The 27457-nt window shown below is 41.7% G+C and overlaps 1 protein-coding gene across 1 annotated transcript in view; it reads right to left on the bottom strand.

The window, feature by feature from the left end:
* Positions 1-20125, bottom strand: part of KCNB2 (potassium voltage-gated channel subfamily B member 2) — a 277227-nt gene extending 257102 nt beyond the window's left edge. The window contains exon 1 of the mRNA XM_032794480.2: positions 19480-20125. Coding sequence (XP_032650371.1) covers positions 19480-20058 — 579 coding nt within the window. The 5' untranslated portion in view covers positions 20059-20125. The remainder of the gene's footprint in view (positions 1-19479) is intronic.
* Between the last annotated feature and the right edge of the window lie 7332 nt (positions 20126-27457).

Below are 27457 nucleotides of genomic sequence, written 5' to 3'. Positions count from 1 at the left end.
TGAATTTTAAAGGTCATTCATGTGACACAATAAGTTTTTACTTTGCACTCGAAAGCATGAGTTTTGTTTCATGGTAGCCTTCATTTAGAGCTACTGCTAATAGCAATGTAGGCTTAGCTGAAGAAAGAACCATTTTTACAAGAAAGAATTTAGTAGTACTTACTCTTTCCTTGTGAACTGCGTGTTCTGTTTTCAAGAAAATTCAACAGATTAGCAAAGCAATAGTGGGTTTTCATCTGTGACACACAATACTTCAAAAGTACACACTGCTAAATGTAACCTGGAATTGATTCTGCTAAGGTTAAATAACTGCTGGGTAACTATCATAGCCTAGTTATATTTTGTAAATCCCAAAACACTTGGTAGAAAGATTTGAGACATAAACCGCATTGTGGTTTACCTTGAAAAGTAACCTAACTACTAACTCTGCAGTGTACCGGGATTAGTACCCGCTGTGCTAATTTACAAACTAGATCAGAGTGGTTTGTGAACAATTTGTCTATTTTTTTTGTCCTCTGTGCATTCTGAAACTACTGCAAGGGGGAAAAAAAGAGCGATCGAGACGGCGAATACAATATTTGAAAGTCCTGTACTTTCATTCTTACAAAGCGCTTTAGTTATAACCAGGATATTATGAGGGCTTTAATAAAGTAAGGTAGCTTTATATTGAATATAGTGTTATAAATGAGCTCCTTGGAGACACACAGATGTAAAAAACCCAGACAAAAATCCCCAATCTTTAATAATGACCAAAGAAATAGATGTGATTGGGAACCTGTGAGATTCTGAACAGAACGTGTCAGGATTTCAATTTGGAATCACATAAGCTTGTGGATCAAAAGTACTGATGACACAGGTACATACGTGATTATGCTGTTGTAAATGATGAAACAATGGAAAACATGGCATATGGCACCCCCTTCTCAACAGCTAAAAAGAAACAACTCGTGTTAGATATTACATTTCTTTCCACTTCCATGCAGCATAAGAATGTGGCTGCTGCAATATCCCAAATCCATAGTATTCACAGATCATACTGAAAAATACCTCTGTTCCTGGGTAGTTCATGACACTAGGGATATTATATACCTGGCATTATGTTTGATTGCAACAGTAAGTGACAGTGAGAGTGGTATGTTTGATCCTGAAACTTTCTGGAAAGCGTGCTGGAGCTCTGTCATTCCCTGTCATTAAAACCAAATTTGGAAAAGAAATGGGACTCTTGCTTTCCCTGGTCAACGGAGATGTGGCATGCTTTACTTCCGAAAACACAACTTTGATTATCTGAAGGTCTTGTGGGAGAAAGTTAGCAGAACCAACATCCCCAGTTATCCAGGAGATGGGGAGACTGCTCTAAGCTGTTGGCTTCCTCCTCCAAGGCCAGTCCTCTCAACAGGAACCAGCAGTGGGGAAGTAGGGGAGTCTGGGAAAAGAGCTGAACAATATAGTCACCAATAGGCTTTATCTGCCAAATCCCTGATATACATCAGGATTTCAGCATACTAAGGTATCCAGTTATTTTCCCACTCTTGTCTCCTCCCTGTTCCTTGGTCTCTTCTCCTCCCCTGCTGGCATTAGAGAAGTCATCCACTAACCTTGATTGTCCATCCCATTGTTCTTAAATCCTTATTATATGAAAGACTGCCGGGTCCTTAGCTAAATTCAGTGATGAAAGGATTAGGTGTTTTAGTTCAGGATGAAAAGGCCCTACACTCAAACATAACTGACGCTTTCCGAACCAATCTGGAATCTGTCTGTAGATGTAGTTTAAAATTTATTTGGTGTAGGGCAATGCAAATGGGACTTTCAGGCACTGCCCTATGTCCAGAATGGACTGTGACTGAATTGCCCCAGAGAGCACTCCCAGGTGCACAGTGGCAACACATCTGCTGTTACCAGGGCCGGTGCAAGGATATTTTGCGCCCTAGGCAAAACTTCTACCTTGTGCCCCTCCCCCCAGAGCATCGCTTATTATAAACTTTCAAAAATGAATACTGCATAATATGGCATTTTTCATTAGAATTAATATATGTTCGGCTTGAAAATTAATTAATTTCATTATTTAGTCTACATATTTACTGAAAATAAATGAATAACCTGACAGAGTGTGGGGCTGGCTGGCTTCGGGCAGGGGGGTGTGGCAGGGGATTGCTGGAGAGAGGGGGTGTGGGGCTAGCTGGCTTCAGGCAGGGGTGTGTGGCAGAGGCTGGCTGGAGATGGGGTGTGGGGTTGGCTGGAGGCAGGGCAGAAGGTGTGGGGCTGGCTGGATGCAGGGGTATGGGGCTGGCTGTGAGCAGGGCAGAGGGTGCAGCAGGGGCTGCTGCAGGCAGGGTGGCAGGTACCAGGACTGTCCCTAAATATTCTGAGGGAGGGGCAGAGCAGGGGCAGGGCCCTGTGGCAGAGCCAGAGCAGCAGGGAGCAGTGCAGTGCCCCCGGCAGCTGAAGGAGGAATGACATCACTTCCCAGCTGGCCGCAGCTGATCAAAGCCGCAGCGCCCCCTCGCACAGTGGTGGGAAGAGGGCTACGCATTTAGCCGGAGCCGGGTGAGTATCTAGGACATTTTGGGCACCGCTTTTTGGCACTCCCAAATCTTGGTGCCCTAGGTGGCTGCCCAGTTTGCCTAGTGGTTGCACCGGCCCTGGCTGTTACATATCTTTAGAGGGTGCAGCATACTGTTCTCTCTGTGAAAAGTCAGCAATGCTATAGGCCTGAGACCTGATCAACCCCCTCACCTCCATATTAAACTAGCTTTGGGTAAAACTCAGGAAGTTCACCACTGAAATTAAAAAAAGAAAAAAAAAAGACTGTTCTGCTGCTGATAAAGCACCCCCACCTCAGAAAGGTCCCTAATGAGAGTTATAACCACCAGAGTTTTAAAGTAGAGACACCCAGGGGCTGGGAAATTAGGGAAGATACAGAGACTCAACAAATGGTAACGTATGCTCTAACCAGCATTTTTATGCTGATCATCTGCATAAACAGAGAGGGTCAAAACTAAGTTAAAATTTAAGTATGAAAGATGAAATGTAAAAACTTGGGCAGGAGGGAGGACACACAGGTGCCAGTGTGTAATTGGTTAAAATTTCTGTTATTTAGTAGCGTGGGATAATGTGATAGCTTTAGTAAATTTGAAGGAGGTAGCTAGTTTTACCTATATAATGTAAATGAAAAACAATGTTCTTTGGGAACCATTTCCAGACTGCAGTTTAACATCAAGCTACTGGAACTCTGACACCTCTGCATGACCATGACACCGGGAACCCCCAGATGAGGGCCTCCTGACTGGCCATTGAGTGCAATTTGTCTGTATATTGGACTGGTATGTATATTCTCTCTGTGTTGCTAATAGATAGGTGTTTAGAGCACAGCTGTCTAAGTCTCTTTCATTGGGAGAAGGTTCCACAGATCCATAGAGCCCTGAGGGAAAGGGCGGGTACTTGAGTTTGTTCCTGAGCCCCGTGGGTAAGGATAGGTGCCTTACACTCTGGGCTGTCAGAAGGGAAAGGGTGGGAGTACCTAAATTGATTGGGTCACACCTTGAACCCTCAGTAGGGTATAGGTGAGGTGCCCTAAACTGATCAGTTCACGCCTTGGGCCCTTGGTAAGGTATAGGCGGGGTGCCCTCAATTTTTGTGAGTAACAATACTGGTTGGTAGGAAAGGGCAGGCCACAGGCTCTGTCTGCTTCTTGCCCCTTTTGGAGGGGCTGGCACCACTAGCAGAGTCAGCTCAGAAAGATCCTTGATTCCTTATGCGCAGGGGAATGCAACGGCTGAAACTGTGGCCAGTCTCTGTATCCAAGGCACAGTGTCTTCAGGCATTCCCAGCAGGCACAAGGGAGCATGTCCACTACTACACACTCTGGGGGAAAGAGGAACACTCCTGTTCAGACACAATCTGGCTCTTTATTTTACTTTTCTTTGTCATCTATTAACTCAGTTTCATTTTTTTACGGTACTGTAAATCTCCTTTTACAGCAACTGTATTTCAAAATAGCCCTGTTAAGCTCAGGAAATCTACCTTATCTGTGACAACTCACCAAATACGGAATGCCAAAGTATTTGACATCATTGTATAAAAATGTATCAGGCTTTTTCATCCACTGAAAAACGTAAAAGTTTTTCTCATGCACTAAATCAAATTTATAGCAGTGCCCGCTATAGTTAATAGTCTGATAACTTTCCTGTTATAACTTCCTTGGGAGGTTTATCTCAAAATCTCCTGTAGGCTGGACTTTGGCACACAAGGTCTCAGCCTGGAGAAATTTAAAAACAACAATTTTAAAAAAAGAAAAATTGTATTTCCCCTTAGCCCTCCAGAAAACAGGGAAACACAGAGCTGTTCTCACACTGTTTTTTCCCCCTAGGTACAGCTGTGTATATTCAATAGGGAAATGAATGTCACATCTCATACGTATATAGGCACAACAGGGACAGTAAGGGCTGAAGAGGAAGCCTTTACTAAAAATATCCTTACTCTTGCAGGCATTAGTCAGGCCCTTTATTGTAGCTTTAATGGTTTTTCAGATGGTATATGTATTTGCCTTCAAAGAAAAGCAGTTGTCCCCCTACTTCCCTTCTTTTCCTGCAGTTCATCTTTAACCAATAGACACCACTGAATGAGAAATCATTAATATGTATATTGCTGCATGCAAATTGACTGTCACGGGGATTTCCCAAGAAGCTATAGTTAGCTAATACACCCAAAGGATTTTTCCTCCCTTAAAAGAATACTTTGCTATGATAGTTTCAACTTAGTTTCTGATGGATAACATCCTTTTTACATGAACACGTAATGTGCAGAGGTACTGAGCTTGTGGACTTAATTCCTATCTTTTCTAAAAAAAGAAAAAAAAAGGGGAGGGTGAAGCAGCAGAGGGAATTATTGCTCTGCCTCCTGCTTGCAGTGACTGATGTGGAATCTCCTTATAGCTTGCATATTGCCTTTCAGCTTCATTGAACACCCAGAAGACATCTATGCCTGAACAGTGCAGTTTACAGATGCACAATCTCTTTCTAGAGAAGCCTTAAGGGAGGATGCCTCAATGAAACACTGGCAGCAAAATTTTTTTAACAGTGATTGTGTTCTGTTAACCATTCCTTTGTCACAAAAGCTCTCTCTTTAGGCATACAGGAGGTTTTTAAACATGTTAAACAAAGGAATAGATGCCTGTGATGATGCTGGGGTTACATTTCTTATAAATGCTAAGGTTACATTTAATATGACTAACATTGCCATAGGCATGTATTGTATACATTACCAGGAGCACTGTGCAATTTTATGTTTGCAGTTTCAAACCCCATAAAACAAAATTTTGATTTTAAAATAATGACAAGATCAGCCTCAGAGGAAAAAAAGTAGTGATCCAGACTAGCTGTCTCTGCAAAGGGATGGAGATTTGATGGCAGGCAAAAAGGAGAGAGAGAGAGAGAGATTAAGGCATCTTATCTTCCACACAGTTGTCACTATTACCAGTGACATAACATTACAATAAGAATTGTAGTGTCACAGTATGATGCTATAGTTAATACAGTGAAGCCTTTTCCATTCTGAACCCCGTTTATAGTAAGTTTATATCACAAAATTCCTCCTGATCTGAAATCTCTCATTTATGTTATTCTAATCAAAATAATAGTTCTCTTGAATATGTTTTTCATGAAAATGTACATGTACAAAACAAGTCACGACAACTAAATTATGTTCATTTTTCCTAGATTCAACCATGAAAGAACTAAATGGAATTATTCAGCATCTCATGATGGCAGCAACTACAAAGTGCTTTGGGTTAATGCCCTATACATAGTATAGTGTCAAGAATAATGCATATCGACTTCAGCACTATATGGTATAATGTAACTGAGCATAATAAAATTCAGAGTAGAATAAGCGGACATTGACATCTGTTGAGGCAAATATAAAAATTGAGTGACCTGAATGATGAATTCTGACCAAGTGAATTTTGAGCAATATGTGCTTTGAGGACCCAAAACAGGTGATTTGACCAAGGTCCCACAGGGCTATAACTAGTTCTGATCAAAATTCTCCATTAAAACTATTTTTTGATAGAATGAAACGGGTCTCCAGTCCATGGAAAATTTTACTTCTTTTGTTGAAAAACTGAGCATCTGAAAATTCATGTCCTTGTTCTTTTCTATGGACTGGTCTCCTATGTACTACATCTCCCATAATGTATTGCTTCCTCTTACCAACAGGGGAAACCTTGTATTATCATGGAAGATGAAGTTCTACTAGGGAGCCCAGCCTATAGAGGAGAATGGGAACCTTAGACACGCAAACAATTCCCATGAGGCAACACAGCAGCATATTCTAACTCAATTATTTTGGTTTTTGATTTTTCATCTAAAAATCAACATTTTTTTTAGGTGACCTCCACCCCCATTTTCTGACCAGCTATAACTACATCCTATATCTATTCCTTCCAGGTGCATGCCTTAATCACAAGACCATATTCACCAGCACAAGAAGTTAATACATATATTGTTAGAGTGAAAGCATTCAAAGCAGTCTCCACACCACCTCAGTATAGGCCAATACAGGTATTTTCCTTTGAAACCATTTATTTAAAGGAAAAATTAACTTAAAAGCCCAGAAAAGCCTATATTTTATTCAACTCACTGCAGCCACTGTGGATGCACTCTAACATGCAATCTGATCAGTTAGCTTTGTTTAACTTTATTCCAGATGTCATTATGTTAACCTCTGGGGCCATAAACAATAGAAATGTACTGACCATTCACACTATTTCCTGTAAAGAATGAACCAAGTTTTTTCTCAAATGTTTAAGTATTTTTATAATGGTCGTCTTACCCATAGCATAAAACACTGCCTCCTGCTCTTCTTATTTAAAACCCTCACTCATCATTTACTAAAGTGAAGAAATCCAAATCTAGATTTTTGGAACCCTTCTGAAGAAATATAATTAGCCTTTTAAAGAGGCTTGCAGATTTGCATTTTCAGAGTAACTGATCTAAATTGACTAAGCTCTGAACAGGTTCCTTCATAAAGCTGAACTGCTTGGCCTTTAGCCTGTTTGTGTATCTACTGAGTTATTCCTTAAAACACTCAACATGCACTCTTATTAGCAGCAGAATACAGTGAAGTGCAACACACTATAAAATAATAGAATAACAGACTCAAAGTTGCATAATGCATTGTAAAAGAATCCAGAGAGGCTTAAATCATGAGATAAAAATTGTCAAAAGATACAACTGCTGAGCAAAATAGGTGACCGAAAATGGCAAGAAAAAAGTAAGTTCCTACTGGAGAACAATTTTAAAGATTGCTCTTCACAGGTCACTTATTTCTTTAGGTGCCAATCCTGCAAACACTAAAGAACATTTAACTTTACACATCAACAGTTCCATTGACTTTGAGGCAGTGACCATACTTTTGTGAGTATGTGTTTGTATACCACCTAATACAATGAAGACTTATTTACAGTCAAACTTATTGAACCGAATGCTATGGAGTATCTGTGTTGCAAAACCAGACATAAATCTGTGTATACTTAAATGGAACCCATGGGTATTCCTATAATACAAACATTAAATAATAATCATGGCCAAATTCAGTCCTATTATAAATCCTTTAAAATTAATAGTTACAACAGATGGATTGTGCGCCACATCTTTTTAGTAAATCCATGATGGACATTAACTCGTATCATTAAATCCCTGTATTTAAAGACTAGTAAGCTTGTGTACATACAACTTTGTAAATTAATAGCTCAATCCTGCAACCCTGGAACCCTCTGGGCCCAATTCAATAGAGCTTTTAAGCATGAGCATGTGATGTGCCAATGAGAATACTGATGTGTAAATATGATTTAGTGTTTGCAGGATCGGGGCCTAAGAAATAAGTGACAACTGAAGAGAAATGTTTAAAATTGTGCTCCACTAGGAATTCCTTCTCTTCTTGCCATTTGCAATAAAATGAGACATCAAAAGAAGTTTTGTTCTAAACTTATGTTTCAAAGGCTTAGCCTCATTTTCAGATATCTTCATTCCAGAGCACTTGGCGCCTTGTGGGATCAAGCCCTATGAGCCTGCTTGCATTCTTCATGCATCCGAACTCACAATGAATTTCATAGGAGTTTAGGATGTTCAGTGAATGCAGGACTAGGCCATGCACCTTTGTTTTCCTTTTAAATATTCAGTGCTTTGCTCTTGCATGTTAAATGAAACTAGGGCCTGATCCAAAACCCATTGAATTCCATGATAGTTTTTTCATGGACTTCAGTAGGCTATGGATCAGATACTGAGTGATTGATAATCATATGGATTTTGTGTGCAATGAGCTCAGACTCTTGGAAATGTTTTTAACGTGGAGCTTACACTTCCAGGTTACTGTGGAATTTATACGTCAAAAATGTAAAGGAGAACAAGTGAGTTTTCTGGAAAGTGATGCCATTGCATATAATTGCAGCCAGGACTTTATGCACTTGTGAAGCTGCTAAAAGTAGAAATAGAAAATGAGATCACTGTTGTTCCCAAAAACAAGCCTATGGCCAGTACTGGATGCTCATCTACTTCTGTTCTGTTCAGTACCCTGTTATAATCTGCTGACTAACGCCAGACTTTGCCTTTTAAATTTAGTAATGGTAAGCAAAGAATCATTGCAGCCCAGCAAAACCATACATTTCACAAAACAGAGCAGACTGATCAGTTTAAGAATTAAACAAACATAATGTAGGGATTACAATGCTCTGGAATGAAGATATCTGAAAATGAGGCTGTCTTTGAAACATAAGTTTAGAACAAAACTTCTTTTGATGTCTCATTCTATTGCCATGTAAACATCTTAATTGATTTAGAAACCTTTGATAAGAAATGAGTCATTCAGATTTGGGATTGTCCCATGAATTCTCTAAAAATATGGCATGATATTACAATAAGCAAAGTGAAGTTGCATTGAGCATTGTACAATGCAAGGAATGTCACCACTCCGCTCATCCACGGGGCATCCTGCAAATGACTGACGACATCCGGAACTTATTACTATTACTTGGCTGCCCTTGGGATAGTTCTGGCATGTGCTAGACCCAGGCTATTTTAAGCGGTATCCAACCCTTGTGGTTGCATCAGGAGGGACTCAATGAAAGATAAGTGAAAACAGTGAAGCTTAGGTGACAATGTCCTCCAGCGTTCTGCAGTGAAATTCACAACCACCTTGGGGAACAACTGACTTCTAAGAGCCATTCCGTGATTAACTTTGCAGCTGTTGGTCTGTTAAATTACTTTTTGGAGGACAGAATAGAAAATCTGTTAGGTAACGGAAGCAAGTTTTTGTATTAGCCGAGCGGAGTGTGAGCTTTCAGGTAGGAGACTAGTGGAGTGCAAAATGCCACTTTTGACAAGCACTATTCATTAAACATTCCTTAGGGTACAGATGAACCTGAGCCACAAAGTTTGGATTTGGATCAGGCCAAACATAACAACAGTGAAGCAGGGACCACCTTAATTCCGATCCAAACTTCCTCCAATCTTGGGGTGTCCATCTCTAAGCTTTGGAATAAAATTTATGATTAATGAATGACTGTCAATAATAAGTAGCTGAACATTGACAAGAAAACAAATAAGATTTGGAGCAGTTTTAAGGTACATATGTCCCCAAAGTAAACCTTTTACATGGCCTTCTACTCTTCTCCCCATCTGTTCTCAATACTTAGACACAACTTTCCTAGACCTCCGACAGGTACACACTATCGCATTGTTGTGAATTTAAACAAAAACTGCTTTGTTGAAAGTGTTATTCTGACAAATAGGTTTGTCTGGTAGGGTCTACATGTGGACTATCTATAATCAGAACCTCTAGCAGTCCCTAAAATGACTCCTGCTTATTCTATACAAGTCTTATAACAAGGGGGTTGTTTGTCAATAATATGAAGACTTTATTGATCCAGCACTAAACTTCCTTCATAAACTTCCTTTGCTTCTTAAAACTATCGAAACGTATCACATCTCGCATTAGTTCACAGCCTGCATTCTAACGAGATGGAAAGTGCACTATGCACTTTAAGTTTCCGGCTAGATTCTGAATTGAGGACCAGCGTCTCAATTGATGTAAATGAGTAATGCTCCCTGGGTTTCAGTAGAATTACACTAATTTACACCAGCTGAGAATCTGGCCTTGTGATTTTCACATGTATGGATCACAGTTAACAGAATTACCAGTGCATATGAGGAGCAGACTGTGGTCTCCACTCACAGAGGTAGCTCTACTGGGGTGTTGTTTTGCTTTCAAAGGCATTTTAAAAACAATGGTAAAAGTCTCACATGCCTGTCCTCAAATGTTTGGAGAGTTGAGTGCTTCCAGGACTCAGCACTAGGCATCAGATATTCACATACTCCCATAAAAAAGAGCACTCGTGAGTCCAACATGTGTCAGGACACATGCCATTTTCTTGCTGGAAGAAGCAACAGCAGGAACCTCTTTAGCTGCATAATCCTTTGGGAGCCATCTGCCCTGTTGTGCTGTCACTCATCTCATGCACAAATCAGAGAGCCAAATGCAAAAGTCAGCACTCAGGGACATCATATGGATTTGTTATGCTCTGCGCCCTGAATCTGCCTGTGGAGTACATTCAGCTAAATACAAGTGTGATAGATGTAGTATTGATAATCTTCAATTAAAATATCACCTGTGTATAATTCATTGCTATTTGTTAATATAAGTCTTAATGTTACTTAACTGTTTTCAAACATCATGCCTGAGAGACCATAACACAATGACAATTGCTTGTAAAAATATGCAAGGGGACTGCAGTCTTTTGGGACATGTGACCTTCCTCTGGTTGAAGTGAAAGGCATAACACTCTGTTTTTTCCACTGAGGCATGACACAATTTAGGTAACATGTCAGAGCTGAAAAGCCAACTTGTGATATACCTTGAACTTGACCGAGGGGCATGCCATATTCTGTAAAATGCTACAATCCTAACTGGAAAATAGTGTGATCTAGAGGTACAGAGCACTGCTGGGCTATCTGTAATTTGTCATTACAACTGTCAGAAATAGAAGAAGAAGAAGAAGAAGAAGAAGAAGAATGGTAGCAAAGCAAAGAATACAGGGCTAAATCCTGCCCTTAGCAGAGGTGGCTAGTATGGAGTAAGTGTCTTGCTCTTTCATGAAACCAACACAAGAGGTATCCTGCTTTATGGAATGAGCTGCATCCAATGGTGAATCTGTGTAATCCACTGCACTACAGAAAACTCCTGTCTGCCTTTGTGAACGGTGAGAAAAAAAGCTCTCTAGGCACCTCCCCCCACTCAGGGCTGCCCAGAGTGGGGCGCAAATGGGGCAATTTGCCCCAGGCCCCGGGCCCTGCAGTGGAGCTGTGAGCCCTGGCCTAGCAGTGGTCTGGGTCTTCGGTGGCATTTTGGCAGCAGGGGGCCCTTCAGTGCTGCCGAAGACACGGAGCTACTGAACGGCTCCCCCGCCACCGAAATGCCGCCAAAGACCCGGACCACTGCCGGGAGATTACAAGTGCAGCAGCTCCCCCGCTTTGCCACAGGCTCCCTGAATTCTCTGGGTGGCCCTGCCCCCACTTCCCTTTCCTCACACAGGAAAATATCACCAGCCAAAATTTAACACTAAGTATGTAGAATAGATTAACCTGTTCCTTTTTTTCTAGATATTCCATTTTTTCCCTAATAAAATTCACAATCAAGCCCTTTTCATTTTCCTGTCCAGCAGAAGTATGGTTTTCTTGGGAGAGAGCTAATAAACAAGGACTGGAGAGTCAGTGAAATCAGTTTTCATTGCTCATGATGTGAAAGATCCTTTTCCCCTGCACATTTAATGAATGGAGATATTCACTTGTGCTGCTTTGAAGTCAGTGATAGATTGTCTGGATTTGGCTCTCTGGAACTCTGCCCCAGAATAGCTTTCATACTTGAAGCACCAGAATTACTGAAAATTAACTGTTGATACCCAACAGGTTACTTTAAAAGACATTATGTTTGTGTTATTCCAATATCAGCAGTTAGCAAGTTCTGTTTCTCAGAAAGAATTACAGTACCATAGACAACATCACATGACTTGAAGGAACCCTTATGTAATGGGAAGTATTAAAATGCCAAAGCAGGACAGATCAAATGGTAGCCCCATTTTTTTCTTGATATTTATGCTGATCAAAAAATGCTGAATCATGAGTTACATGATACTTCATGCGCAAACTTCAGAAGGTAAATAATCTTTTAATGACCAAGTCAGTAGTCAGCATATACAAGCTTTTAAAACAAAATCAGTTAACTACTACCAATCCATTGTGTTCCCTGATATGATATATATTGGCATAGCAATAAACTCACTTAGCTTTCAAGACTTTAAAATACTTTAGTTATTAAATTTTAATGACAACGATAAAATATAATGTCTTCGTTTCACAGTCACATTGGCTGCCATTAAAGACTTGCACAGAAAATGAGATTTGCTTATAAGTGAAGATGGAAAATGTCCTGATTGAAATAAAGGATGAACTGATGGTAAAATGCCTATAACCCATGAGCATCCATCCAATCTCCCAAACAGATCTGCTGCATCATGGATCTGCTTTGCCATAACTTCGTTTTTGGAAGCATTGTGTCTTAAAGGCAGCGGTACTGGGAATGAAGGACAAAGACATTACATTAGCAGTGCATTCAGATGAGGGCATTGGGGCCAAATCTGTAGCCATTTCATGACAGAATTCCTAATGAACTCAGTGGGAATTAGAGGTCAATAGCAAGTTCATCTATGGATCAGCAATAAAATCAGATGAACAGTTATTAAAACACTAATTTTCAACACAAGCTGCCAGGTACTGAGGTAACCAAACTCTTATGAAAATTCAGGAATAAATGTTAGTACAGAAGTGGTGCCTATCCTTTTAAGAAGGAGGAAGAACCTCATTTCCCTGTCTCCTTCATCCTAGGTCTGTAATTAGACAAGAGAGCACACAGGAATAACTCAGCTCTTGAGGACTGAGGGCAAAAAGAGCCTTAATATAGGGTCTTGTGGATATTGCATTATTGTTATTAGTGTAACCATGCTGACCTAAAGCATTATACACCCTTAGCCTAAAATAAAAACAGAAGACACAAAGACATTTTGTCTGGGTTGCATAACTCAAGATGTAAATGTAAAGAAATGTATCTTCTTCCATTCTCATGATAGCTCTGACATTTGCAATAGAAACATCCATTTGATAGTATATTATTTTTCTTGCATAATAACTCGCCATTGCACTGTGTACAACCAGCTAAGTAGCATATATTATTCATCCTTCAACTCTACACTCTGAAAATCAATAGTGCAGCATTAACGTGGCTTGGCCACAGGGCTAACAGTCTGCTTGGCAAACAAGGGGTTAATATATGACTTGCAAAGAAACTTGTATAAATGTTTCATATGACATCCATTTTCATTCCAAAGACACGGAAAATTAATGGGTGTGATTTCCCCATAATGCCTGATCAAAAGCCCATTTAATTCAATGTAAAGACTCCCTTTAATTTCAATGGGCTTTGGATCAGACTCATAGGGATTTTATTATGTTTGTTAACTGGCAAAAAAACACCCCAAAAGCCAAACTGAGTCCTCAGTGTTTATCCCACACAATGTAAGAAATAGATTCAACAACAATCTGTTCATGTCAACTGCTAAGGTGCAGTGAAGTATCTGAATGAGGATGCAGATACTGGTAGATTAAATGAATATGATATTCTTTTTCATATTTCTTTGAAAGACAGCAAAGTAACAATATGTTTTAGGTTTAAGCTGAATGATATTTCCATACGTTGTTCTTGATTTTCCATTCTAAAAATCCCTTAATTCACCTCTGAACAAGAAGGCAGACAAGCTGTCCTTTGCCAAGCTGACACCAATGCTGTTCTGACTGGCTGGCAGACAATGTCCTAGGCATGGTTGCAGGACCGGCGCTAGGGTTTCTGGCGCCCTAGGCGCAGCTCCCTGACCTCGGGGGGGGCACCCTGGGCTGCCGGGTCGCGGCTGCGGCTCCCTGACCCCGGGGGTGGGGGCGCCCTGGGCTGCCAGGCTACGGCGGCGGCTCCTCTGACCGCCTGGGGGCGAGGGGCTGCTGGGCTGCCGGGCTGGCAGGCGGCGGCTCCCTGCACCGCCGGGTCGGGGGCGCCCTGGGCTGCCGGCTGGCAGCGGCGGCTTGCGCTGACCCCGGGGGGGGCCACCCTGGCTGCCCGGCTGCGGGGCAGGTGGGGAGGGGGGGAGGGGGGGGGGGGGGGGGCAACTGACCCGGGGGCGGGGGCAACCCTGGGGCTGCCCGGTGGCGGTGGCTGGCGCACTGACCCTGGGGGCAGAGAGAGGCTCTCTGGGCTTGCGGCCCGCGGCTGGCGGCGGCAGCTCGTGAACGCCCCAGGGGCAGGGGGCGCCCCTGGGGCTGCCGGGCTGCGGCGCACTGACCTCAGGGGAGCGCTGACCGGCGGCGCCCTGAGCCGGGGGACACCTTGGGCTGCCGGCGGCAGGCAGCTGCTGCTGCCGGCAGCTCAGCCCCTCCAGCAGCAGCGGCTGCAACCGTTTAAAAAAATTTGGGGGGGCGGCACTTTTTGGCGCCCCCAAATCTTGGCGCCCTAGGCAACCGCCTAGTTCGCCTAAATGGTTGCACCAGCCCTGCATGGTTGAACTAGCCCCTTTTCCCTGGGAATTCAGCAAGTCATCTCAATGACATGTCCAGTCTGGGGGCTTGGACCCTAAACACATAACTAGATAATGATGCAACATACTGTTGTAGTGATACTGGATCAACAAAGACAACAATTTTTCTATTTTTCATCTACAGAGGGAATAAGTTTATCCAGTACAGCTTCTTGCCCCTTGTTTCAGGATAAATTAAGAATTTGCTCTGTGAATACGTAATTACACTTTAAACATAAGAACATAAGAAAGGCCATACTGGGTCAGACCAAAGGTCCATCCAGCCCAGTATCCAGTCTACCAACAGTGGCAAATGCCAGGTGCCCCAGAGGGAGCGACCCTAACAGCTAATGATCAAGTGATCTCTCTCCTGCCATCCATCTCCACTCTCTGACAAACAGAGGATAGGGATACCGTTTCTTACCCACCCTGGCTAATAGCCATTGACAGACCTATCCTCCCTGAATTTATCTCGTTCTTTTTTGAACCCTGTTATAGTCTTGGCCTTCACAACCTCCTCAGGCAAGTAGTTCCATAGGTTGACTGTGTGCTGTGTGCAGAAGAACTTCTTTTTATTTGTTTTAAACCTGCTGCCCATTAAAACAAAGTGCTGAAATTTGAATTTTTTACCTTAGATGAGGATCTGGCCATATATCCTAATATGCTATCCAATCAACAGCATATTGTATTAAAGCACATAATGTATACCAATTTCAGTACACCTCCACCTCGATATAACACTGTCCTTGGGAGCCAAAAAATCTTACCACATTATAGGTGAAACCTTGTTATACTGAACTTGCTTTGATCCACCAGAGTGTGCAGCCCTGCCCCCCCAGAGCACTGCTTTACTACGTTATATCCAAATTCGTGTTATATCGGGTGGCATTATATTGAGGTAGTGGTGTATATCTTGGTTTATATGAGGCTAGTTCTTCATTTTCTAATGTTTCATAGATTCCAAGGCCAGAAGGGACCATTTTGATCATCTTGTCTGACCTCCTCTATAACACAGGCGAGACAACTCCCCCAAATAATTCCTAGAGCAGATCTTTTAGAAAAACATGCAGTCATAGAAATGAATCACAGAATCATAGAAATGTAGGAGTGGAAGGGACCTCAATAAATCATCTAATCCAGTCCCCTGCCATGAGGAATAAGTATTATCTAGACCACGTGTTTGTCTAACCTGTTCTTAAAAACCTTTAATGATGGAGATTTTCCAACCTCCATAGGACAATTTTTGATTTAAAAATTGTCAGTAATGGAGAATCCACCACAACCCTTGGTAAATCATTCCAGTAGTTAAACTACCCTCAATGTTAAAAATGTATGCCTTATTTCCAGTCTGAATTTGTCTAGCTTCAACTTCCAGCCATTGGATCGTGTTATACCTTTCTCTGTTAGACTGAAGAGCCCATGATCAAATATGTAGCTATTTATGGAATCTAACCAAGTCACGCATTAACCTTCTCCTTGTTAAGCAAAATAAATTGAGCTCCTTGAGTCTATTATTATAAGCCAGTGGTTCTCAAATTTTTGTACTGGTGTCCCCTTTCACATAGCAAGCTTCTGAGTGCTTATAAATTAAAAACACCTTTTAATATATTTAACACCATTATAAATGCTGGAGTCAAAGCAGGGTTTGAGGTGGAGGCTGACAGCTCACAGCTCCTCCATGTAAGAACCTTGCAACACCCTGAGGGGTCCTGAACCCCAGTTTCAGAATCTCTGCTATAAGCCATCATTCTCATGGCTCTTCTCTGAACCTTCTCCATTAGACTAAGCCAGGGGTTCCCAAACTTGGTTCGTGGCTTGTTCAGGGTAAGCCCCTGGCGGGCCGCAAGACACTTTGTTTATCTGAGCATCCACAAATACAACTGCTTGCACCTCCCAGTGGCCATGGTTCGCTGTTCCTGGCCAACGGGAGCTGCGAGAAGCAGTGGCCCAGCCTGCGCCATTTCCTGCAGCTCCCATTGGCCAGGAATGGCAAACCAAGGCCACTGGGAGCTGCGAGCGGCCGTACCTGCGGACACTCAGATAAACAAAGCGCTTCGCGGCCCGCCAGGGGCTTACCCTGAACAAGCCCCAAACCAAGTTTGGGAACCCCTGGGCTAGGCTCATTGGGACAATTTCTGCTCTCATTTACATTATTCAACCACAACTTCCATGGGAGTAATTGATCAGATTTTGGCCCACTGAATATTTACATGTAACGTATTCACTAGCTGAGGACAGCTGAAAGGCAACTCCAACTGTATAATATGCTTTAGTTCAAGTTTCCAACCAAGAATCACACAAAATGGGCAATAAGTCATAGAAGGCAATTTAAATTAGGCAAACAGGCTTCACATAGCAGCATACAGATAAGCACACTATGCATTCCATTGCAGCCAAATAGAATAAAACTATATGTTTTGTGAGCCATGTTCAGCCAGAGGAGGGGGAAAATCAAGAGATGCAAAATAAACAAATACAAGCCCTACTAGGTAAAAACAATTAATCACCCTGATTTTCAAAACTTGCCTGGATGGGGTATTAATACTATGGGCACCACTTTTTACCTAAATCAAATATATTGCCAGACCCTTCAAAATAGGCCAGTGGTAAAGTACAGTGTCAATAAGCACTTTGTTCAGGGTTTTCAGAAGTGCTCAGAGTTTGCCTAATACTGTTCCCACTCATGTAGGTCAATGAGGGTTTTGCTACTGAATTCAATGGGAGCAGAATTAGACTAATGTTGAGTATTGATGAAAATCCCACGCCCTCTATGTACACACAATTAACCACCAAGTAAAAGAATGATCAAGAGCAAAACCAAACAAAACACATTCTAATAGACTAAATAAAGGACCTGGGCTTTCACTTTTCCCATATCTCTCAGCATTATTGTCTTGCTTTCTAGTTTACAGTATATTCTGGCAGTAGCATGACTCATGGGTATTAAGTACTACGGGCCATAGCCTCCTCTCTGACATGAGAAAATGCAGAGCAGAAAACATCCATGCCTTTTCCCCTCTCAAAACTGTCCAGCTGTTGGGAAGCATAAGGTAGCAGTATAAAATTATTCTGGCAGCAGGCATGGCCAGGGAGCTACAGGTAAGCCAATGATCTCTGAGTTTAAACCCAACAGCCTCCATCATCATGTGCATATCTAATATGGTTCCATGGGGCTTTCGCTCTCTCTCTCACTCCCTTCCACTGGCAACAATGCTGGCTCTGTTGCTTTGCTGCCATTCTCTCCCCTCTACAGGAGCACTCATATTTCTGGTGGTTGGGCGGAGGTCATGCTTACTTAACCGCACTGCAAAGGAAATATGCAGCATTGAGGGACTGACTCAGCCCTGTCCAGCAGGCTGCATAGCAGCTATATCACAGAAGTGCAGCAGGAAGCCTGATGACCACTATACCATGCCACTGGATCATACTGTGTAACCTGGTTTCCTCAAGACTTTTTTGGTACACCTTATGCCCATCTGCTTCCCTCTGTTTCTCCTAATGGAGAGGAACATATGACCCAGAATACTCTACTCTCAGAAGCAGAAAATCCATTTGCATGTATTTTCTAAAACATTCTTTAAAACACCCTGGTTTTTCAGGGTCAGCTGTTTACTCTAGTTACAAATCTTTATACACCAGGCCTTGACTCTTTAAAGAAAATGTTGTCCAGTCTCAATCCAATTATACAGCCCATGGTGAAAAATTAAAACAAGCAATAATATGCTTTTTAAAAATGTCTAACTGTTATGAAATAATTATTAACCAATTCGCAGAAATGTTGCCATGCTTTAAATTTGTATAAATTTTCATATTTTAAAGTTATTAACATAGAACTGACACCCTAGTACTCCACAAGTGAGAGGGCAAAGCATAGCCAGAGTTAAGCAATACACGTGTACGAAACCTTTGTATATAGTTTAAGTGTTACTAATTTAGGGCCAGATTTTGATGGTCTTGCTCATATTGAGTAGTACCTTATGTCATGAATAGTCCCACTGAAGTAAATGGGACTTCTCAAGTGCTTTCTATTGTAAGTAACAGTACCAGAATCTGGTCTTTCCAGTCCAGTCCTGCCTTCTTAACACAGGTAAACTTCCCCTCGATAACAGGAGTACATTTGCCTTCTTTGCCTGGATAAAGCCAGGAGGATTGGGACATACCTAATGAAACAATCTGATTCCTTATCTCTGCATATTCTATATATTCATACAGAACTCATTCTGGGGTTCAAAGCTTTTTTTTATCAGAGATAATATCACTCTGATATTTGCCAGATACAAAGCAACCTGCTGGCACCACTCTCCCGACCGTCAAGCTGATGCCACTTATTAGACGTCCTTAATTAATGAATTGAGAGACAGCCATTTTAAACCTATACAATGCCCTTAATGGAAACAGTATGAACACTCTGAAGTTGTAGAAAACATTTCTTTATAATCAAATAAAATGATTTTATAAGCAAGGAAGCTACTAGTGTTTCATACTGATACTCATTGGGAAAGATTAGACATACATGCAGTATACCATTACATATGTGTGTTTGTGTTTATATACAACAACTCTGAAGGTTTATAGTTTATATTTATAGTGCTTCAGCCTGATTCAAAGCTTACTGAAGTCAATGGGAGGTTTTCCACTGATTTCAATGGGCTTTGGAGCTGACATTTAATCAGGTGTATTCACATGACCATATGTACCCTTGTTTTTCTCTATATTAAATATTTTTAGTGAAAGTTATTGATGCATTTCAGATAAACAGGTGATGTACTTTTAATTTTCTAGTGCTTTGATGTTAAGCATGTCATTTACCCTACCTTTGCAGCCACAGATGAGTTGGGTTTCTCTAGCAAGTCCCAGAGTTTCTTTCTTTTCTCTGGGCAACAAGTATTGTCAAACTCTTCCCCTTCTCTCTCACGCATTGTCTCTGCCTCTCTCCTCAGTTCCTCATTCATTTGTTCTTTCTTCTGATGATACCTTGCCTGGCAGCAAGATTCTAAATATATTTCATCAATCTCCCAGAAATCAAGCTCTTGGCCAAAAGAGAGAGCACACATTTCTTCCATCATGTGTAGCTTCCCTGTCCTGTAGAAATTCAAAATGGAGGTGAAAGCCCCTGGGTGTCGATCAAAGAAATATTCATTCTCATTCAGGTTATAGTCATCACACACTTTCAGCAGAGAATCATGGGTATTGCAGTCTCTGAGCTTTCCTAATCGAGTCCTTGGGAGTCTGTCCAAAGTCCTCCATAGAACTTCATGATTGAGTCCACCTACATTTATTTTAACTCTCCTTGAGCAAGTTTTGCTCCGAATAATCTCCACTGGTTCTGGTGGGAGGGAAAGGGTGGACCTTGAAGACTTCCTGTTTATCCCTGGTGGAACCTTCTCTGCCATTCTGAAATGGATGCAGCTGTGAAGCCAAAGTCTTTATCAGAATGAGCTTGGAGAATACCAATTTTCAAGTAGGATCCTCTTTAGACAGGTCTCCCCATTCCTGGAGCTAGAAAAGAAAAATAAATGGACTCTTGCAACACACTGCATATTCACACAGAGTTTTTCTTATGTGACTATATACCTCCCTTTCTACACTCTCATATATACATCAGAATATAATGACAAGTGCAATAATGTTGCTCACTGAGAAGGGAAGCTCTTTTTTCTGGTGGTAGTAGGAACAATGCCTCAATTTCAATAGTTGAGAATGCCAAGAGTATTTTCAGAGATAGTCAGAAAAATTCCAGTGAAACATTTTTGTGAGAATTTGCCAATTCATCTAAAATCAAAATAGTTTGCCAAGATGGTTCTGATGGAGGGTTTCTGCCTGGTTTCCTGCTAGCTCACCTCACTCACTGAGGAGTCCCGGCTTCCAGGGTCCACAGCTCCGGGGTATTCTGCCAGGCAGACTGCTCTGGGTTCTGTGGCTCCATTCCCTTGTTGCAGAACATTTTGAAATTCTGAGGTTTTGCTCTGAATTGAAACAAAGCCAAAATTTCAAAATATCAAAATCCTCCATGAAATGGAAATACCTTTCTCTGCGCAGCTCTAGATGTTATGTGATGTATTACATTACTTCATGGCCATGCATCTTCTCATTGACCAAGGAAGGTTTGACATGTAACTAAAAATATTTCAGCTCCACTGCCATTATAACTGGTCAAGTTTTCTAGTGCTAGAAACTACTGACTGGCTTACAGATGTCTGAACATTATCACGTGACTCTGTTCTAGCCATTTACATTATATATTGGATTGCATATTGGAACAGCCGGCAAATATATCACTCTCTATCTTCTCAGAGACCCCTTCTTCTGCCCCACTTTGCCTACCTGTTAAGTTGCTGCAGGAATATGATTCTCAATGAATTACAGCAACCAGCATCTTCAGGTTTCTGACAATCCTCAAGCTCATCTTCATTCATTGCCTAAAGCTGCAGAATCCTTCAACAAGTGCAGCTGCCCTTCGCTCCCAGTTGGAAATACAAATATCAAACAAGTAGTCCCCACATAATCTGGTACAAGTCTCCCACAAAGAATCATTCTCTCTATGATCTCTTGCTCATTTACCAGACACTATGTTTACATAATATGCTGACTAGTCAAGGGGCCAAAAGAAAAACAAAAAATCAAAAACCCTCAACCAAGGCTAGACAGACAGACTCTGTAAAAGAACAAGACAGATAGACTGACAGACCTCTTATAGGGAAGATGAGAGCTATCCTTGTTTTCCAACACTGGAGAACAGACTTGTCTTCCTACCTGCGGCCTGACTCATCTTCTGAACTGGACAGTGATGGTGTCCATAGCCTCTGTTTGCCAGAAGCAGGGAATGGGTGACAGGGGATGGATCACTTGATGATTACCTATTCTGTTCATTCCCTCTGGAGCACCTGGCATTGGCCACTGTCAGAAGACAGGATGCTGAACTAAATGGACCTTTGCTCTGACTCAATATAGCCATTCTTATAGTCTAAATAACCAGTTTAATTACAAATGTAAGAACAAGAATTTAATCCTGTTTACTTGACTTTAGTAAGGCTTTTGACACGGTTTCCCACAGCATTCTCATCAGCAAACTAAGGAAGTATGGGTTGGAGGAATGGACTGTGAAGTGGATAGAAAACTGCTATCAACGGGCTCAGAGGAAGTATCATATGAACAGCTCTTGTTGCAAACCATAACAATGTGTCCCAGGTCTGTTTAGCTCGTTCTAATCTAATGTCTTCATAATGATCTTGATAATGGCATAGATGCCCATTAACATTTGCAAGATGACACAAGTTTGGAGTGGTGGACACGTGGAGCGGGATCGTATTCAGAACTAGACAAATTGGAAGAATGCGCCATCAAAAAACCTCAGAAAGTCAACTAGACAGTGCAAACTCCTCACTGAGACAGAAAAACCCATCCTGCTACAGCTGGACTGTTTCTAAGTAGCATCTAATGAAAGATCTTGGGGTACGATGAAAGTGACATGACCCTACGTGTCTCGTGTACCAAAAAAGTAAATAGTCATACTGCTTTGTAGATTTGCCAGCATATCGACGGATGTGGTTCCCTCTATTCGCATGTGAGGCGCTATCTGGAATTTTCCATTTTTGGGCCGCCATCATCTAAAAAAGTGAACAATTGGAAAGGAGAGTCCAGCAAGAGCAAACCAAAAATATTAAACTGGCACATGATTATGAAAAGACAAGAATTGGCTTATTTAACCTGCAGAAGAGAAGATAAGGTTATAATAGTACTACGCAACTACTTAAGGGATTCTCCAATGGAGAGGGGACTAGCTTCTCATTGGTGAAACAAAAGAATAGGACGCAGAACTAAGGAGCAAGATTGTAGTTGCAGTGCGAGTCGAGCTGATATAGAATTAAAATTTGAACTACGATCTTTGAAAGGATGGAAGTTAATCTAGATGATTAGAATCTCCATCTTTAGACCTATTTAAGGTCCGGCTAGACAGCACCCTGGCTGGGATTATTTAGGGAAAATGGTCCTGCCTTTAGCAGGGGGTTGGACTAGATGACCTCATGAGGTCCCTTCCAACCTTTTGATTCTATGATTCTAACAACATAAAATCTAAACTAGAAATTTTATTATATTTATATTTTTTAAAGATTTCCTTTCTTCCTTCAGCAGGCGGAAGAACTCCAAGACGTCTGGGCCCTATCCTATGATGTACTGGAACTGCCTGCCTTCAATGCCAAGCAATATCAGGGAAAGGAAAGGAAAGGGTCTACATCATTTCAGCTAATATTTCACCTCATAAAAACATGTATTTATATTTGTATGCATGTATAAAAAGACACACAAGATTACACTTTATTCTAAGTGTAGAACTTACTGTCTTACTGTCAAAAACAAATATCTTAGTAGCTGAAATCATTTAAAAGTCAAAAGGATTCTGCTGTTTCACATTCCACACTGCACAAGAAACTCCCTACTGATCTCCTAGAGTAAACGCACTGAGGAGGCAGCCCAAAGCTGCTCAATGCCTATTTACATGAGGGCTTAAGCCTATAACATTTATCTTCATTCATGAAAAAGACACCTGATAACTTCACTTGAGGAGATAAATGTCACATCAAATCAAAGCCCTCAGGCTGGATGTTTCCACTCTGTGCATCTCTCTTTTTTTCCACTGGGCCAGCTCCTGTCTTCTCACCCACCTCACTGCAGCCCTAAATGTAGCAGAACTACCATGATAATATTCTGCAGCACAGAGGGGACCAGCTGCAGATATGCAGCACAGAGGGGAATTCTACACCCTGCAATCTGCACCCTCTGGTGGCTCTCTGCACAGTACCAAAATGGGGTATTGGAACTGGCAAGGATAAGAGTTGTGCCCTCAGAACTACGCAGTCCACTCATGCAAGTCTCGACATAGCAAACAAAAAGCAGCTAACGGGCGTTCCTCACCTTGAGAGAGGATTCTGTACTGAACTACCCCTGGAGAGATTCTCTGTGCATGGCCTGTTCACTTAGATTTTGTCCAGGGGTCCAGGATGTATTTATCTATTATTTAACACAGAAATGGAGATAAATAGATATTTACCAACTGCAATAATATACATGAATATTTATCATCGCAGAAAGCAGTCTGAACCCTTATGAAAAAATCTCTTAGAACTTAATAGACAATGTTAACTTCTGCATAGGTCTTCTAGGCTGTCATGTAGAATTTAACAGGAAACTTTATCCCTGCTACAGATTTTAAAAAAACTTCACGAGGTTATGTTATTCTTTATTAAATTCAGTCAGTAGGTTTAGAGAGTAATTTCTATAGAAGTCCATTGGTTTAATCTCTATTAAATTCTAGAGAACTTAGGGAAATTGTGTACCCAGGGCCGACTCTAGCCATTTCGCCACCCCAAGCATGGCGGCACGCCACAGGGGGCGCTCTGCTGCTCGCCGGTTCCGCGGTTCCGGTGGACCTCCCGCAGGCGTGCCTGAGGGAGGTCCACCGGAGCCGCCTGCCACCCTCCCGGCAACCGGCAGAGCACCCCCCGCAGCATGCCGCCCCAAGCACGCGCTTGGCGCGCTGGGGCCTGGAGCCGGCCCTGTGTGTACCCCTTTCCTTTCCTTTATTTTCATCAAACTGTGCTTCCTAGTTTTAGCAACTTTAAGTAAAACTCACTAGAAATCAGTCAACCAACCAATATGGTTAGGCTAACCAGACCCTTATTAGCTTTTGAGTTAAAATTACTTTTTTTAAAAAAGAAAAACAACAGCAAATTTGTTTTACTATTTGTGCAGCACAGCTGTGCCATGGCATTGTTGAATAATGCAAAATTATACTGCCATCAGCACTGGGCCAAAGCTGACAAAACAAAACATTTTTTATTATGACACCATGATTATTGGTTGAATCTCCAAGTTTCAGGAAATGTTTATCAAGAATTTCTAAAATAGCAGCAACGGGTTTGATTCTGCTCACAGTGAAGTCAATGGTAAAACTATTAACTTCAGTGTTCAGAGGAATAGGTCTGTTATATTATAGAATAAACTCAAGCTTTGCTATTGCACATAATACCATGTCACAATGTGCAGTACTGTGAAAAGATGAAAAGTAAAACATCTTCAAAAATCAAAGCATCATTTCTAATTTGTGTTCTTTATATTGCTGTACACTGCATGCTGCACATCACGTGCAAGTAACAGCTTTTAAGGAATGTTTAAAAAGTATTTTGAGCCTGTTACATAAGCCTCTTCATGCTTTTTTGTTGTTTTTTTTGTTTTTAGATAACGTTATAAAAATCTCTATTACTGTGAAACTGTTTACAGAGGGTAGAAGAGTGTTTGCATCTCCAGCTGTATAACACAGATGTAGTCAATAGTCTTCACTTCTAGACAGTAACATTTTCACCTTTATAACCCACATAATAGAACACATACAAAATAACCACAAATCTTTAAGCATAAGTTAGGAAACAGTGCACAATCAGGATTGCCTTTAAAATTCTTTAAATAGCTTTAAATAAACTTGGCTACCTCCAACCAAACTCTTTGGATATTGCAAGTTTAAATTATTTTAGAGCCTGAAAAGGATTTTAATATTTTTCTTTAGCATTTAGTTTACTGGCTTGAGTCTTATAGGTCAGTGTAATTACAACAAACTGCTCTTGGGCCTGAGAGTAAAAAGTGTGATTACATCCTTAGCATCCTATTGCAATAGTAGAGAAAAGATACAATAAAATAACTACAATGTATAATAAAAGCAGCTTTCAGTAGAATATATTTCCCTTCCTTATAATGTGCATGTATGTGTGTACATATATTACATCAAAAAACCCAACTTCACTACATTCAAACAATGTTAAGATTGCAAACTCATTCAAAAGTTGGGAAATACCTGTGTAGCCTTCATTCAGCCCCCTTGCAGCTTTTAATTCCATAATCATGAATTGGGGGGGAGGGTTCCCAAAGAAGCCCTGCCTCATTTAGTGAATGGGTAGTTATTTGATATTTCTTTTCATCTCCTCATTCAGTGTTTGGTCCCTGGCATTTTTTAATACACACCATTCAAACCATGTCCTAACTATAAAATTAATTTCCTCATGGGTCCTCTCTGTGGTCCTCTCACTATAGTTATCTAGTGCTTTACAAACATCAGTGAATGTATTTTCATAACACCCCATGTGGGGGGGGGGGGTGGTATTACCCCATTTTACGCTGGGGCCCAGAGAGGTTAAGGTCAGAAGTATCCACTAACTTTAGATGCTCAACTTGAGACACTGAGGGTACATCTACACTGCAACAAACAAACAAAATAACCCGCAGCAGTGAGTCTCGGAGCCTGGATCAATTAGCTTGGGTTCACACATTTTGTGCTATAGGGCAAAAGATAGCAGTGTAGCTATTTCCACTCAAGCTGGAGTAAATCAGCTGACCAGGACTCTGAGACTTCCTGCCAGGGATTTGTTTGCAGTGTAGACGTATCATTAGGGCTTGTTTTTTCAGAATACGTAGCACTATTTAGCACTTTATATGTTCAAAGCACAGCTCCAATCAACCTGAATTGCAATCATGAGTGGCTAGCTTCACATAGGAACACTAGCAAAATCAATCCAGTTCCTCCAGAGAGCAGATCAACTCCCTTAACCATGAGACCACCATTCTCTTCCGGCAGTTCCCTGCCTCATTCAATACACACCTTTCAACTTCTGCAACAAATCAAATGGGACTCCTACAGACAACAGTCTCCTTCACTACACAGCTCTGGTTCATCCGCCTAAGATGGTGCATAAAGCAGCATATGATCGTGTAACTGAAGGCTGTGTCATTATCTGCGTATGCAGAAGGCGGATGAATTAAGAGCACACAGCTAACATTAATTCTGGCATTTCCTAACTTTTAAGTGCCTGACTTTGTAACCTGAATGTTCCTAATTTAGATATATTTTCCTAATTTAAAAACCAAAAAAACCAAAACTGAGCAAAAAGAATTTCTGTCATGTGGAACAATACTGATTCAAGGTGGTCAAGAGCAGGATTAAGACCTCTCTACCCACATCTCTACTACACATCTCTAACAGAGTAAGTGACAGCAATAGTAGGCTACTATCCTCTACATGGAAAAGCAACTAGAAGGGAAAGAAACATGCACATTGCAGTGGGATTCACAGCTGTTTGCTGACAGCAGAGGAGACACAGGGTTCAATTCCAATTTCTGGAGTGAAGCATTGTCTATTGGTTAGAGTCCCTTTTGCTTCTGTGCCCCAAGCCAGTCTCTGTCCCTGTCCCCCACTGAGGGCCACATCAGGGTTCCAAAACTGTTCTGAGGGCTGCGTAGGGAAGGCTGTGCCTCCCCAGAGTCTGGCTCCCACCCCCCATATGCCCTCTCCCACTTCTCACCCCACTTCCCACCTCCTGACTGCCCCCCTCAGAACTCCTGACCCATCCAACCCCCCTGTTCCTTGTCCCCTGACCGCTCCTCTACATCTGCAGCTCTCACAGCCATGCTGCCTGGCAGGAGCTCACAGCCCCAGCGAGCTGATGCTGCAGGGGAGGGGCCGGGTGCTAGCCTCCCCAGCCGGGATCTCAAGGGCCAGGCAGGACAGTCCCACGGGCTGGATGTGGCCTGCAGGCCGTAGTTTTCCCACCTCTGCTCTAGCTCCTGCAAATCCTCCCTTCCATTTCTCATCCCTCTGCAATCTAGTCAAGCAGCTTCCTCCTCCTCCACACAATGCGTGGACACTAGGAAGAAGAGCACTGAGAACTCAGGAAAGACTATCTCCCTTCTCTCAGCCCTGGTGCCACAGCAGTTCCCGGCTACCAGAAGGAACAATTCAGGGAAAGT

The sequence above is a fragment of the Chelonoidis abingdonii genome, chromosome 2 (genome assembly GCF_003597395.2).
Source record: "Chelonoidis abingdonii isolate Lonesome George chromosome 2, CheloAbing_2.0, whole genome shotgun sequence".
Lineage (NCBI taxonomy): Eukaryota > Metazoa > Chordata > Testudines > Testudinidae > Chelonoidis > Chelonoidis abingdonii.
The sequence above is the reverse complement of the archived record's forward strand: the minus strand, read 5'-3'. Positions and strand labels throughout refer to the sequence as shown.